General features: G+C 42.0%; 3 protein-coding genes across 3 annotated transcripts; 2 read left to right on the forward strand and 1 right to left on the reverse strand.

The window, feature by feature from the left end:
* Positions 1–13: 13 nt before the first annotated feature.
* On the forward strand, positions 14–5,605 carry rps6 (ribosomal protein S6). Its single transcript, XM_072462571.1, has 6 exons — positions 14–105; positions 645–776; positions 2,714–2,924; positions 4,575–4,721; positions 5,250–5,407; positions 5,476–5,605. The coding sequence occupies exons 1-6, from the start codon at positions 100–102 to the stop codon at positions 5,569–5,571; spliced, it is 750 nt and encodes a 249-aa protein (XP_072318672.1). The 5' UTR covers positions 14–99; the 3' UTR covers positions 5,572–5,605.
* Positions 5,606–7,527: 1,922 nt separating this feature from the next.
* LOC140377746 (perilipin-2-like) lies at positions 7,528–9,572 on the reverse strand. Its single transcript, XM_072463296.1, has 6 exons — positions 9,551–9,572; positions 9,261–9,477; positions 9,114–9,196; positions 8,553–8,787; positions 8,076–8,176; positions 7,528–7,872 (listed from the first exon to the last, which is right to left on the reverse strand). The coding sequence occupies exons 1-6, from the start codon at positions 9,569–9,571 to the stop codon at positions 7,552–7,554; spliced, it is 978 nt and encodes a 325-aa protein (XP_072319397.1). The 5' UTR covers position 9,572; the 3' UTR covers positions 7,528–7,551.
* A 1,316-nt stretch (positions 9,573–10,888) lies between these two features.
* Positions 10,889–15,284, forward strand: LOC140378101 (WD40 repeat-containing protein SMU1-like). The gene is made up of 12 exons (XM_072463772.1): positions 10,889–10,938; positions 11,717–11,927; positions 12,051–12,203; positions 12,281–12,397; positions 12,803–12,919; positions 13,012–13,131; positions 13,222–13,338; positions 13,413–13,540; positions 13,981–14,107; positions 14,455–14,610; positions 14,690–14,842; positions 15,002–15,284. Exons 1-12 carry the CDS (start codon positions 10,913–10,915, stop codon positions 15,098–15,100), a joined length of 1,524 nt encoding a protein of 507 aa, XP_072319873.1. The 5' UTR covers positions 10,889–10,912; the 3' UTR covers positions 15,101–15,284.
* The last annotated feature ends 444 nt before the right edge of the window (positions 15,285–15,728 follow it).

Below are 15,728 nucleotides of genomic sequence, written 5' to 3' on the forward strand. Positions count from 1 at the left end.
GTTTAAGGTATCGCGATAATATAAAGGCCTATGTGAGATCTCGCGGCGGTCTTCCGGTCTCTTTTCCGTGGCGGACCATCGTTGGGTCGGCTTGACAAAATGAAGGTACATGTTTTTACACCAAAAGTTTCACTTGTATTTGTGGTGTATGAAAAATAATGTCCCGTGGGTGATGGCACAAACATACTAGTCTTCACGAGTTAGTATGGTGTCTATTTAGTGGCTCCATGGCTCAGGATGAGCTTTGATTGCCCTTTGTGCTAATCCTGGTAGCTTCTCGCTCGCTGTAGAAACATGGCTTCGTTCACGGAAAATGTCGATTTGGCCGAAGTAGATTTAAAGCGCAAATAAAGACTATTGTCGTGTAACCGTTTCTGAGGGATGTACCTTTTTAGTCCTTTACTGCCTGTTTTTGTAACTAGCTAATTTTACAGCCCACTTGCCGGGAATGCTATATGTCCTGGCTTTTTAATTTACACAAATTGCTATATGGCATAAAAGTGCGTGTGCGTGCGTGTGTGTGTGTGTGTGTGTGTAGTATTTGGATCGGGTTAGCGACAATTTGCTCGCCATCTTTGTAAATGATTGCTGTTGACCTATGTCACAGTATGGTGACATACTAATACCTTAATGTTCTTTTGCAGCTGAACATTTCGTTTCCTGCCACTGGCTGCCAGAAGCTGCTAGAGGTTGACGATGAGCGCAAGCTCAGAACCTTCTATGAGAAGCGCATGGCCACTGAAGTGTCCGCTGACCCTCTGGGCGATGAGTGGAAGGTGAGTACAGTCTTCACGTTTGGTGTTTCTACAGATTGCACACTTGTAGACCCTTTCTGATTTAAAAGTAGTCACTAAGGGGGGACAAAGTGTGCCAAAGAAACCAGAGCAGCTCACCAGATCTCTTGACCATGGCTGTCTGAAACGGCAATGCTCTGACAACTTAACAATTTTATCTGAGTGTTCCTACAGTACTGTATTTTGCGCACGAAAAGGCGCACTGGATTAAAAAGTGCACTAGGGCTGCAACGATTCTTCAAGTTAATGGAATAATTTGATTACAAAAAAGCTTTTATTTTATTCTTTTAATTTGCATATTTCATTAAAAACGCGTGAATCTGTGGAGTGCACGGAACGACTATTGGCGCTTGTGTTTCCCACGGAGCTTCTTCCAGAAGCAGTTGAAGCAAAACGGAGCGCCGTGTTTTAAACTCTCAAGTGGGACCCATGGAGGTGCGACCGGGAAGAAGAGCACGGTGCCGCAACAACCACAACTAGCTCCGCGGACCCCAGCCTCTGCGTCCTCACCGCGGCCCCTGCTTCCCAGTCACACTCATACGGTTAAAACATGCCACACACTCCTGCGGCGCCTTGAAACGGTCAATACATCTATGGAAACAGCAGGAGGACCGCGACCATTATAATCTGATGTGAAACAAAGTCCGCGATGCCGTGGAGCAAACGCTGTAAATTGACAAAATGTTGAGCCACCGCTCAAAACGCCAGCATCACTGGTCCCACACACAATGTTTTACAAACGTCTTATTTTAAGTTATGTGACGGAAACGCAAATTAATTCATACTGTAACTGTTAGTCTGGTGACAAGTTAATTAGCCCATTATATATATTTATATACAAACAGAACACTTGCAGAAATGTTGCTGTTTTTGGGACAAACTTATGTGAAATTTAAGAAATGTGTTTTTTTTCCGGCAGAAACTCATTTGTAGTTTATTACAATGAACTATAACGTTTATTTGAACAAATTAATATGCGTTTGAATGGTTTACGGAATGTACAAAGAAATTAACAGATTCATCGATTAATCGAAGAAAAAAATGATATTCATCGATTACTAAAATAATCGATGGCTGCAGCCCTAAAGTGCACCATCAACTAATGGTCTACCATGGGTACTAGTCCATACATGGAGCACATCGGACTATAAAGCTAAACAAAACGGACAGATAAGTCAGTCAGTTGAGCTTTATTAAACACGTTCAACTCATTCAGATCAACATTGTTCAACGTCAAAACACATGCTGCTACTGCTAACGTTAGCATATTCACAAGAACTCCAAATCAATTCAGTCAAGATCACTTGTAAACATGTAAAATACAAACACACAACACACACACTGGTACTGCTGAAAGACACGTTGGCATATCTACAACAACTCTCAGCCTCGTTCAGTTGCAACACTGAAAATACAACACAGTACTCTCACTTTCAGTTTATTCCTCGTCCACAAATTCTTCATCAGTGCCCAAGTTTAACAGTTGGGCTGGATGCTGCAATCCCCGGATCCATCTGCTCTTGTGATAATAGATCCATGGTGTCTTGGCAGGAGCCATCTTGGGGTCCTTAATTTAGGTGTCCGCGTTGTGCCTGATGTATAATGTTCACATAGCCCCACGAGCATTCTGGACTACTGTTCCCAGAATGCTTTGCATACATGTTGTTGGGACTTCCGTTTCCGGAGTACCGTAAATGTGCTCGTGTACCACTTAAAATCTCCGAGCAGAAATGAACCAGACAACCAGAAATACACCATATATAAAGAGTACCGGACTATTAAGTGTACTGCCTGTTTTTGAGGACGTTAAAGGATTTTAAGTGCGCCTTGTGCGGAAAATACGGTAACCTCTAATGTGAGATTTTAAAATATTCCTGCTTGTTTAGTTCCTAATTCTTAATGATGTGACTGGTTTGCAGGGATATGTGGTGCGCATCAGTGGAGGCAATGACAAGCAAGGTTTCCCAATGAAGCAAGGTGTCCTGACCCATGGCCGTGTGCGCCTGTTGCTCAGCAAGGGCCACTCCTGCTATCGCCCCCGCAGGACAGGGGAGCGCAAACGCAAGTCTGTCCGTGGCTGCATCGTTGATGCCAATCTTAGCGTTCTCAACTTGGTTATTGTCAAAAAAGGTAAATTTTGTTCAGTTTTCATACACGCACTGGGCTCTGTTTAGCAGGGCCAGGTTTTGGTATTTTAATAGCCCGTTGGCTTTTTTTCACATATATTGCTCATCATTCACCACAAACGCTGCATCATGAGGCAGAGATCGGCAAAAAGCTTTTTTGCATCGACCAAACTAGTGGTGGCAGTGTGAAAACACACTTAAAAGAAGTTTCAAGATCAATATGACTTAATTCGTCCCGGAGGAAATTTGTTTATTATAAACGGATGTTAAACATTAGAATATAACTGTGTGCTGACCTTTGGATTTATAAGATTCTAAAGAGAAATTATTTTTAGAAATTGGTTCATGTTTTATATCTATGCGGATGTTATGCTTGTATAGCACATCAGTAAACCCTTTCTGATTGGTCAGTAGTCAAAAAGGGGGGACAGATGCTGCAAAAGAAACTGCAGAGCTGCTTTACCAGATGCTACCAAGCTGTTCAGTGCATTGGTTGAACTGCATTGCTCTCCCATTTCTTATAAATTACATGTAAATGGAATTATTTTTTTTGTCCTAGTCATAACTATTGTATGATCGTTTACAATCTAGTTGCTTAGTAACAGTTGTGGAATTGCCTCATTTGCTGGTGATGTCAAACCAGGAAGTGACATCATAAATTGTCAAAATTTGAAAGTGTGTTTGTTGTCAAATCCTGAATATAATCGCATTTCCTTCTGATGCTTGGTCTAATGTGGCCTTTAAGGGGCTGTACCTGATATTTACTCCTGCAAACTAGTTCATTTTAAACTAGAGCTGGGTTTCGATTCAAATTTCAAGAATCGATTAGATTCCGATCTTTACGTTTCAAATTCTTTTTTTTCTCCCATTCGATCCGATTTGGATCTGATTTCGATTCGCTCCGGGGGTTAATGTTATTAAAAATGAAAAATGTATTTGAACCGTTTCCTTCACTTCATGACTGTGTAGAGAAGCAACATATTAAAACTAGTATTATATCAATATTAAACAGCAAATCTTACAAGTATTGGTAGTTACTGATGGCTGGAAGACTGAAAAGGTTAAGGGTCAATCTACTTTCAAGAAAGATAATCCAGGAGTCCTGAATTTCTTGAAGGTAGATTGAATTTCACTGAGGGAAATGTAGAAAATAAAAATAAATAAATCTCTCATTAATATGCAAATCGATTAAAAATCGGATTTTTTTTTTTTTTTTTTTTTAAACCCTCTGCTGCAGTCCTCATGGATTATTGCGTTCTAATTTATAAGCGCTTTCCACAGGGATTTTGCTGTGCTTTAGCAACAACTAGCATGCTAACTGCACTCTTCCTGTTTCAGAGAATTAACCTATAATTCGATGTTGACCGTGCAATGTGGTCTCTATCATATTAAGCGGTACTTTTAAAATATCTGAAGAGACTTTTGTGCTTTTATTATTGGGTAATATATTGCGACAATGAAATTTCCCCATGTGTGGACAATAAAGGAATATCTTAAGTAAATATCAAGTGCAGCCTCTCACCTCATGGCCTCGGCTTGAGTTTTTGTTATTTTTATCTAATGTTTAACTTGCAATACATCTTAAGTTATACAACGTGAAAGGCTGAAATGTAATTTGGTCTAAAGGATTCATTTTTTTTTTTTTTTTTTTTAGGTGAGAAGGAGATTCCAGGGCTGACAGACAGCACTGTCCCTCGCCGTCTCGGCCCTAAAAGGGCAAGCAAGATCCGCAAGCTCTTCAACTTGGCAAAGGAGGATGATGTTAGGCAGTATGTTGTGAGACGACCTCTGACTAAAGAAGGTAAGGTTGTTGTTGAACAAAAACGATAGACTAATGCTTTTATTGCATGAAATATTCAACAGTAAGTTTTATTCAAATTGTACAGTTTGTGACAAGATTGCTTTGATCAATTTTGCACTGTAAATAAGATAAGTTAATCCTTTATTGTCCCACATGGGGAAATTCCATTGATGCAACGCAGACTGTGCCACAAACACTTTTTTCAATTAGGTCTCAAGTGTTCAGTGTACACGAGTTGTAAATTATGCCACTTTTCTCTAGACCAGAACTTTCTCCATTTCAGGATTAACATTTTTGTTGTTAAAATGGGGTCAGACCAATTCTACTGATTGTTATTTTTTTTATTTTTTAAGAAATATTCATTGTCTTACCAAATGTGTCCAGTATGACTGCTGTAACAGCTGGACACGTCTGAAAGCTTTAACTCTTCAGATGCAGTTTTTAGCACTTCAAATTGATTGATGTGCGTGCAAAGCTGTTCAGAAATGTTTGGTTTTGAATGTTAAAGAATTCTGATCCTGTTGACAGGTAAGAAGCCTAGAACAAAGGCTCCCAGGATTCAAAGACTGGTGACTCCTCGTGTGCTGCAGCACAAGCGTCGCCGCATCTCCCTGAAGAGGCAGCGCACTCTGAAGAACAAGGAGGAGGCATCAGAGTATGCCAAGCTGCTGGCCAAGAGGATGAAGGTACGTGTCTTTGCTGTTAAAATTGTGATTACTCAAACTGCTTGACTTATATTTCATTAATATAACAGGAGGCTAAAGAGAAGCGCCAGGAACAGATTGCCAAGAGACGCCGTCTTTCATCTCTGAGAGCATCCACATCCAAGTCAGAGTCCAGCCAAAAGTAAAAGTTAAATAAAAAAGAATGACCTTTTGATGAAATTGTTTGGAATGTAGTGTCGTTCATTAACATTGGGTGGGGACCTGTACAGGATCTTGGGTAGAAAAGGGAGCTCTATTGAGATTAGATTTCTGGATTGCAGAAGTTCTTAAAATAATTGCTAATCTATTACCGGATTAATCTGGAGGTGGGCAATAACTTATACATTTACAAAATGAAGAATATCTACAAAGGCAGTGCTCTCCCCAGGATTTTTTGAAGGGATGGTAAATATGCCTCATACGCGGTCGCATTTTCCTCCAAGGATGGTTTAACGTACAGTCATTATTTCCAAAGGTACATGCACCCTAAACATACTATTACATGGTATATAAGCCTAAACATACTATTACATGGTGTATAAGCCTAAACATACTATTACATGGTGTATAAGCCTAAACATACTATTACATGGTGTATAAGCCTAAACGTACTAGTACATGGTGTATAAGCCTAATCAACATCAATGAATTTGAATATTGGCTACGCAAAACTTAATGGAATCATGGAACTGATGGACCTAAAGACCTAGTAATTTTAAATGTATTACCAGTGAGCACTATCAAAACACAATTGTATTAATTTTTGTATGTAATGAAAATTGGTACAGTTTTAGTTAATGGGTGAAGGCAGTAATATAATGCTGAAATCATAAAGACACAACTCATCCATGGGACACAGGCCTCAGTCAGGATCATAGATCAGAGTCAGACACTTAAGGGCTGAGCAGAGTTTAGTGAATTTATTTACTCCAAGCGCTGCATCTTGAGGATTAAAAATAAATATGTATATCGTTGCGGAGTTTGTTTTGGGCCTTTTCCGGGTAGTGCGTAGCACGTCACTAGAGCGTAATCTCTGATTGGTTGCTGTGCCGCGTCTGACGAAACATCTTTCCAACTTTTCTGCGCTCTCTGTGTGGGCAGTGCCGCCGCGGCGACACTCGCGCCAGGTTTTAGTGATGGTTTATTTTTTCCCCATGTCAAAACGGATGGCGGTTCATTTCGATTAATCATTCAGGGATGGCGGGGGCGCCATCCCTGAAAGCAGCTTCACTCACATGTTCATACTTTATTACACTGACCTGTGGCTCATGAGCTGTCCAGGTTTTGCACTGGTTTGGATATTTTCCACAGCATCATCGGCATTTGTTTTCATGTTATTAGTTATTAGTTACATTAGTGCCGCTTTTAGCACAGCTCTAACGTCATCAAGACCACCTCCTTTCTTCCTTCCACGTGTTTCCCAAACCCACCTGGTCTTTTACCTAGCTCGACCTTTACTCAAGTCTACGCAGCAGCGTGGGGGAAGGGGTCGTAACTGCAAAGGATTGTGGGAATTGTAGTTCTAGCAATACAAACTATCGAAATAAACTTAATGTTTGGTGGGCCAAACGTTTGACACCTGTGATTTACTCAAGGTACAAAACTGCAAGATAAATGTGTAGTGTCATTGTGATAAGTGAGCAGAGGTAGAGCCGATTCTTCTGTGTTGCTTAGTGTGAAAATGATCAACATGTGAAATGCAGTTGCCAGTGTGAAAATAACGAATAATATCACAAGTCGCACCCCAGACAAAACTATGAAAAATACGGTATGGCTCGCAGGACAAATATGTTGGCCTCAGGCTTTCTGCTGAGCAGGCCTAAATGACTAAACTGGACAGTACTGCAAATGCACCAACCAAACACTGTTTTACAGACCTAACAATGTAAAAAGCCATAAGGTGATGGCTCAGTCCAACCCATGCAAACAGGACTGTTTCAATGTGTGAAAAACATTTACATTACTTCACAAATTTGACACTTACAGGAAAGAAATATGCCACGCACACTTTACTAGTTTATTTCAATATATTTTTGTTGAGTTGACAAAGGTTTCTTAATGCTCTAGTAGTGAATCACTGTACTTTTCTTTACACAATCAAGATGGGGTTCATTTCATAACATCCACTATGTTGTTATGCTGCACATCTCCTTGCAGCCACAGTCTGTAGTTTTGGGAAGCCTCATTCTCCAGGTGGGACTCTCCTGCCACTGAACCACAGTGAGCTGGTCCTTGCGCGTAGGAGAGACCCCAGTCGCAGGGGACAAGTGAGTGTATTCTGCATTAGTTTGAGGTGAAGGACAACTTAAGGAGTACATTTGTGAGATGAACAAGAGCACAGTCAGTGCCTGATGCTGAAGGTGCAGGGGGAGTCTGGATATGAAGGATGACAAACACGTCTGAAGACCCTGACCCCAACTGGGAGACCTGGCCAGCGTCTCCATGGCCTGTTGGAAAGAGATTTATTGTGTAAGATACATATGTACTGGATGTTTCAGCCACAATAAACCTTTGATAAATGAGTCTTTAGAGATATTTAACTTTGTATTTAATTTGATCAATATGCATTTATAAGGATGCATTTTACATGAATTGAAGAACTTTGGTATTGCCCTGTTCCCGCCCTATGAGCTACACTTGAGTCTTGTACCTTGTAAGATCCCATACATAGCCTGGTGCTCACGGACTGCAGTCTCTCAGGATATGTCCTACGAGGGCTGGAATCAAACCACTCCACTGAGCCGGCTTCTTCTGTGAAAGAAACGTATCAAAAATAAGTATCAATTATGTTTTGGTATATATAAAACGGAAAATATTTGTTAAATTAATTTATTGCATTCATTCACTGAGCAAAAACAGTGGCTTTTTACCGCTGCTGCTGCTAGAATCATGTTGAATTTTCATTAAGCAAATTCAAACAGAGTAACTTTAGGTTCATATGTAATGTCCCGAGTGAAACCTCATTTAATTTGTGATACAGATGTCAATCCAAATAATGTATGCGTTCTTTCAATAGGCTACAGGAATGTGAGATTTAATGTATTGAAATCTTAAACTGGACTGACCACCACTGCCTTATTGTAATACAAAAACACATTAAAGCGTCCCGTTACAGCTGAACACGTACCCTTTTCCTCAACAGCAGGGGGCAACATGCGGTCCACCAGAGCCTCGGACATGTTGAGCGCGTGGTCCAGTCCTGCACCAGCCACAGTCACAGCTCTTTTGATGAATGGACTTGAATGACCGCCAGTGAGTAGCACTTTGTTCACCGCATGCTCCATTGTGTCTTTAGTCCCCACGGCAACGACACTCATCATTTCTTGGGCTTCATGCAGCTTGTCTTTGGCAACAGCAACAATCTGCAGGGTACAAATATTATTCATAGACATATATAGTTCAAACTTCACTTATATACAAATGGTGTGGTGTAACATCCTTGATCTTTCATTCATTCATTCATTCATTCATCCACCAACAATGAGTTTTATGACAACAGACGTACAAAGTAACCTCTGGACACAACCGTTTGAGGTGGATTCATCTACAATATAAGACTGCCTTAAATTATTCTGTGTTAAATGGACAAGGCATTAAGAAGTTTTAACAGGCTGGCTGACAAGTATAATCATTATTGTAGTCATTAAATAAATTCCCTGACTGATAATGTCTGAGTTTGCCGTCACACCTCTTCAGTCTGTGCCTGAAGCATTGGGAAAGTAGACTCCAACCAATCCAGACTTCTACAGGCGATGTCATTGGCGATGGATACTGTAAAATACCACACACTGTTAACGAGACCACAGTGACTTTGAACTGACTGGATTATACTCACTGTGGGGCTCCAGTATCCCCATGACAGGCGAGATGGTGTGTGTGGCCCTTGTGCACAGGTTCACAGCACGGTCCTCCAAAGCGTCGCAGATGATCTTCAGGTTGGGACGGGAGCATTTGGTGTGAGCGTACAGGACAGTCAGTCTGGACCAAGCGGAGCGCACCACAGGGAGCCTGGCCACCCTGGCAGCAGCACTGTCACCCTTCTGGATCATCCTCTACAAACACGCACAACAACATTTCCAGAGGAACAAGGCTGAAGCCAAGGACGGGTTCATTAATCACACGCACCTGGTTATTGTTCAGGGGCATCCTTTCTGCGTGAAATCAAAGAAAGAACACACATAATACATATCACTTTGTCATTTATGGATAACAATTGTACTTACTGGGCCAACTATTGAGCTGTCCGCGTGCGCAACACTTACAAACATGTGCCACTTGACATGTGCCAGCCCATTTGACTGGGAGGTATGTTCACTCTCGCGATATCTCACCTGAGAGACAGAAATCGCGCGTGATCTTTGGCGTTCTGTTCATGGTCAAAGATGTTACAATTAATACATACACATTGCATACAAGCAATATGTTTACGCGAGACTGGTTAGGTCCACAGTTGTACCTGAGCTCAAACGTTTTCCTGCAATATAAATCTTATTAAATAACAAGTGCTTCTGCCCTTTTTTTTGGCCAACAGGTTGGTGTGTCCGCCTGCGCGCGTCTGGATTTGCCGCTGCTTTGAATGTCCGTGACTAATGTAATAAATGGAGGCGGTGCACAGAATACTAAGCAGCTGTGGTTCTTGTGTTGTTTGGGTGCAGTCGGGAGCACGCTGGAGACGCACGAGAGCCGTGTGTGTGGTGGTGGTGCTGATGCTGATGATGTCGTGGCGCCGTGCCGCAGCCGCATCACGGTCCTCTCCTCCTCCTCCGCCTCCGCCTCCCCAACAAGGGACCACTAAATGTTTCTGTCTCATGGCATGCGTCAGAGAGGAGGTGTAACTACAGCCGTCTGCGAGGCAAAGGCGCCAGGGCGGTGGGTACGGGGGGTACGGGGGGGGCGCACGTGGAGTGGGCGGTTCCCACAGCGCGCGGTTCACGTGGCTCCAAACAAACGCCACACTGTCCGTCCAGTGCGCCACGGAACAGCATCAGGAGCAGGAGCATCAGGAGCAGGAGCATCAGCATCAGGAGCAGGAGCATCAGCATCAGCATCAGGAGCAGGAGCATCAGGAGCAGGAGCATCAGCATCAGGAGCAGGAGCATCAGCATCAGGAGCAGGAGCATCAGCATCAGGAGCAGGAGCATCAGCATCAGCATCAGCATCAGCATCAGCATCAGCATCAGGAGCAGGAGCATCAGCATCAGGAGCAGGAGCATCAGCATCAGTATCAGCATCAGCATCAGGAGCATCGGCATCAGGAGCAGGAGCATCAGCATCAGGAGCAGGAGCATCAGCATCAGGAGCATCAGCATCAGCATCAGCATCAGGAGCAGGAGCAGGAGCATCAGCATCAGGAGCATCAGCATCAGGAGCAGGAGCATCAGCATCAGGAGCAGGAGCATCAGCATCAGGAGCAGCATCAGCATCAGGAGCAGCAGCATCAGGAGCAGGAGCATCAGGAGCAGGAGCATCAGCATCAGCAGGAGCAGCATGGCCGTGGAGATGGAGCCCTCTGAGTAAGTGCTCTGCTGTGTTCACTGCATGGGAATGTTATCAGTGTCATGTTTGACGCGTGAGTGCAGAGGGCAAATGGGATCAAGTTTAATCAGGGTGTAAAAGTCAAATATCTGTAGATAATGTCTTATTGGTGTGCGCAAGTTTGTGAATTTTGCCTTTCACTGCTGTTATTTTTTTTGTGTGTGTTCTGTGTTTGTCATTCCAAGTTGTAATTTATGTGCAGTTATTAACCCACTGCGTTATTCATGTTGAGCAAACAGATATTTATGTTTCTTTCTCTAGAGTGAAAAAAATGCTGCTCTTGCATTGAGTTCATATTTTTGTGAAGTTCAACAATATATGCGCATTTCTGTTGTCAGTTGTATGACCTAGAGCTGTGCAGGTGGTGTTTCCTAATATAAACTGAACAGCAGGTGGCTCTGAAATGGGACAAAAGTCTGCATGCAACGACAATAGATTCCATTGTGCTTCAGTGGATCTATTCATGTGGTTTCTTTATCAAACAATTAGTCCATCATTCGCTATTTTTTCAGTTATGGAAAACATTAAATTAAATAATGCAAATTTAAAACAAATGATAGAATAGCATATTTTATGCTTAATTTTATGTTGAATTGCCCTTAATTCTGTTTATTCTAGAATAAAGCTGGATATTTTATTTCTTACAACGACAATTTAATTTAATTGTGGCAGTAGTTTTATTTTAGACATGTTTTTTTCTTATAACTCGACTATACTTTGTTTCTTGATTCTTATGCCACTCTGATGTCTCTGCAGTGTGATCCGCCTGATTATGCAGTACCTCAAAGAGAACAACCTCTACCGAACTCTGAACACTTTACAAGAAGAAACCACTGTCTCTCTAAACACGGTGGACAGCATCGACAGCTTTGTGGCCGACATAAACAGTGGCCACTGGGACTCGGTTCTGCTCGCCATTGAATCTCTGAAGCTGCCGGACAACACTCTCATTGATCTATATGAACAGGTGAGATGTTTTACTTTGACTGTGTGTGCGGCAGGACCTTTGTACTTTCATATCAGTTTGAGGTTTGTTTTCTATTTCCAAAACAATGAGTAATTAGGAATCCCTCTCCAATATGTGCGACAGGTTGTCATGGAGCTGATTGAGATGAGGGAGATGGGGGCCGCCCGCTCGCTCCTCAAGCAGACTGACCCTATGATTATGCTCAAACAAACTCAACCGGAAAGATACAAGCATTTAGAAGGCCTCCTCACATGCACCTACTTTGACCCCAGAGAGGTAAGAGGTTATAAAATAATCCTTGTCCTCAGATGGGAGTGTAGAATGGTGGTATTTGAATACTGTTTGAACTGCAGGCCTACCCAAAGGAAAGCAGCAAAGAGAAGCGCAGAAGGGCGATCGCAGAGGCCATGGTGAAGGAGGTGTGTGTGGTGCCCCCGTCACGCCTGATCGGACTGCTGGAACAAGTTGGGGTGCGTATGGGCTTATAGTAAAGTAAAGTGTGTAGACGGTACACCCTTCACTATAAGGGCCGGTGTGAATTGTTTAAGTGAAAATATTCCAAAACTACATTTCTTTCTTTTTCAACAGTTTAAAAAATAAAATATAAAACATAGAACAAGACCAGAGAGAAATATATACAACAAAAAGAACAGAAAGAGCACAGGATATATACAGAAATGAAATCACGACACATTGATTAACAAACAGTGGTCGCAACAAAGCTAGTTTTCAAAAAAGGTTCATCCGGACTTTCCTACCACCATTACAACTGTACTCATGTTCCACACCGCCTTCCATATAAGGGACCATTACATACTAAATGCAACTTATTACTCAGATAATGTAATTCATTTGTCTCCTAAACTTCCGCTTAGACCCAGAGAGTGCGACGGTACCAGGGACATCTATCCCCAGATATGGGTTTTCACTCTCCCAGCAATGACCCCGTAGAAGAGGAGAGCTACCCAACACAACTGTACCGCCACATCAAGGTAAGACCCCAAACAGCGCTGATGATCGCAGACAGAATTCAACATGACTCTAGTAATCAAGAAACTGAACGATTCTAAACGTGTATCAACAGTTCGGGAGGAGGTCTCATGTGGAGTGTGCCCGTTTCTCTCCGGATGGCAAATACCTGGTCACTGGATCGGTGGATGGCTTTGTTGAAGTTTGGAACTACATCACCGGCAATATAAGCAAAGTAGGCATTTTTATTAACTCTAAGAACAATTTCAAACACCAAATGTGTCATTGCTCATTTGGTTTTCTCTTCTTTCCATGTTTTATCAAGGATCTGAAATACCAGGCACAAGACAGCTTCATGATGATGGATGAACCCATAATGTGCATGTGTTTCAGTCCAGATGGAGACGCACTGGTCACTGGAGCCAAGAATGGAAAGATTAAGGTTGGTGAATGTGTAAAGACGCCATTTTATCAGACCTAGTTTTAAATATGAATGTTCTTTTGTTCTGGAAAAAGATTTGGAAGATCCAGAGTGGTTTGTGCGTGCACAGATTTGAACATGCTCACAGCAAAGGTGTCACTTGTTTGAGCTTCTCCAAGGACGGCAGACACATCCTCAGTGCCTCATTCGACCAGACCATCAGGTACACGCGCAACAGTGTGTTTTATGTGCACACAAAAGTTTTGCTTTGTCTGGTGTTTTTTTTTTTTGCTGATCTGTCGGCGGAAGTAAAGGCGTAATCCAAAGAAAGTCAATACTCCTTGGAAAAACAGTTGTCTGCCTGGAGGGGTGGGTCTCTCGCGAGGCACATGGGCTGTGTGGGCGCAGACGAGATGCCATGTGCTCGGGTACAAAGCTGCAATGTGTTCCTGGCTGAAGAGACACCACTGACATGTTTACATTTGCAAAATGATCCTGAGACGGAGATGCTCATAGAGCATTAGGCATTTGCCACGAGTCTGCGGCTAAAAATAACACATCCGCCTGCACAGCAACACCTTTCTCCTGTTCTCAAGAAGAAATCTAGTGGACAAAAGATGTGTGGGGTGGTTATCCCTCTTAATGATGTAATGTCACTTGCAGAATCCTTGAGCTGCGGTCAGGAAGAACACTGAAGGAGTTGAAAGGACACACATCATTTGTGAACGACGCCTGTTTCACACAAGATGGATTTCACATCATCAGTGCTTCGTCTGACGGCACTGTCAAGGTATAACCATGTCACCATTAGCAAATGCAAACCCAATATCAAAAGCTGAGATAGGGAAATGTCATTGACAAGCAACTACAATGAAAGAACAGTATTAAGCATTAAAAGTGTTGTGTTTTTTGTTTACCAATACATGAAAAAATACAGAATAACATAACTAGCTGAGACAACTAGGCAAATAGTGGTAGAAAGATGAATACAAATGTCCATATGGAACATTTTAGTTATTTTGGTTTCATCACATTGTTGTATTTGTGCTTCAATGAACAACAGTGCCGTGTCACGATTTAGAAAAACTTAGTGATGTCATTGATTTATTTTTGACTTATCGGTTTCTTCACTTGTAGGTCTGGAATACAAAAACCTGTGATTGCGTCCATACATATAAATCATCGACGTCTCAAGTCCCAGTCAACAATGTCATTCCTCTACCACAAAAGCCAGATGAGTTTGTGGTCTGCAACCACTCGGACACCGTCGTCATCATGAACCTGCGCGGCCAGGTAAATATATTCAAAATGTGCGAATACAAACCAGTTTTCCTTTGTCATTTCCTTGACTCTTTCTCTCGTTTCTGTCCAGACAATAAAAAGTTTCAGTACTGGCAGAAAGGAAGGCACGGGGTTTGTTTGCTGCACGGTCTCGCCCCGCGGAGAGTGGATTTACTGTGTGGGTGAGGACCTGGTGCTCTACTGCTTCAGCTACACCACAGGAAGACTGGAGAAAATGTTGACTGTAAGTTCTGCTCTTTATATACAAACCAGATCTGACTTATTTGTCTGGCTACCTATAATTCAATACGCTCTATATGATTTGTGGATTCATACCATTGCAAGAATGTGCTAGGAAAAAACTCAAGAAGAAACGTGTTTTTGTTTGTTTTTTGACCTCCAGGTCCACGAGAAGGATGTAATTGGCATTGTTCACCACCCACACGAGAGTCTGATCGCCACATTTAGTGTGGATGGTCTCTTAAGGCTGTGGAAACCTTGAACTGTGACCTGTAAGGTGATGTCCATCCTACCTGCAAATCAAAGACATTGTTTAATATGACTTTTAATGTATTTGTCTGAAAGAACCTGACATTTTTCTTTCAACTAACACTGCCCATAGCGAAGCAGTTTTACAGTGGTTTGAACTCTTATTGATTTTTTTATATTTGCGACTAAAGTTTGTAACCACTGATAGGGGAAGTGAAGAACAGTTTGTCTCTTCACATTTGCATCTGATGGGATAGAAACGTGTCAGAGCATCTCTAAAACAGCTCTTCTTGTGGGATGTTTATGGTGTAAAAACATATTTTTGTACAATTGTTTTGTCTCCAGTGTTTTCTGCATGCTACCTCAGTGAAGTGCTTTTTTATTAGGGCTCAACACTAACTTTCTTATGAATATGAATTATGCATGACACTGAATCTCACTGGAGATGATGTCACCGGTCAATCGGTGTGCATAATAAAAATACTTCTGGAAAATCTAGAAAGTAGACAAGACTAGTGGATTTGTTTTGTTGTACATTGATCTTTGTTCATCAGGTCTTACAAAACTGACCTCTCAATACTATATATTTATTAATTTCATCATCGGACAAAGATGGCGAAATTATTCAAACACTGCCCATA

Source organism: Eucyclogobius newberryi, unplaced genomic scaffold (assembly GCF_026437365.1).
Source record: "Eucyclogobius newberryi isolate DKJ021-1_F unplaced genomic scaffold, fEucNew1.0.hap1 SCAF_4, whole genome shotgun sequence".
Classification (NCBI taxonomy): Eukaryota; Metazoa; Chordata; class Actinopteri; order Gobiiformes; family Gobiidae; genus Eucyclogobius; species Eucyclogobius newberryi.

Coding starts and splice junctions, on each gene's coding strand:
- rps6 (XM_072462571.1), top strand. Junction 2,925..4,574: donor CTTGGTTATTGTCAAAAAAG/GTAAATTTTGTT, acceptor TTTTTTTTTTAG/GTGAGAAGGAGATTCCAGGG. Junction 5,408..5,475: donor TGCTGGCCAAGAGGATGAAG/GTACGTGTCTTT, acceptor TTAATATAACAG/GAGGCTAAAGAGAAGCGCCA.
- LOC140377746 (XM_072463296.1), bottom strand. CDS start 9,571: ATGCCCCTGAACAATAACCAG. Junction 8,788..9,113: donor TTCAGGCACAGACTGAAGAG/GTGTGACGGCAA, acceptor TGTACCCTGCAG/ATTGTTGCTGTTGCCAAAGA. Junction 7,873..8,075: donor TATGTATGGGATCTTACAAG/GTACAAGACTCA, acceptor TCTTTCCAACAG/GCCATGGAGACGCTGGCCAG.
- LOC140378101 (XM_072463772.1), top strand. CDS start 10,913: ATGGCCGTGGAGATGGAGCCCTCTGA. Junction 12,398..12,802: donor GACTGCTGGAACAAGTTGGG/GTGCGTATGGGC, acceptor ACTTCCGCTTAG/ACCCAGAGAGTGCGACGGTA. Junction 12,920..13,011: donor AACTGTACCGCCACATCAAG/GTAAGACCCCAA, acceptor GTGTATCAACAG/TTCGGGAGGAGGTCTCATGT.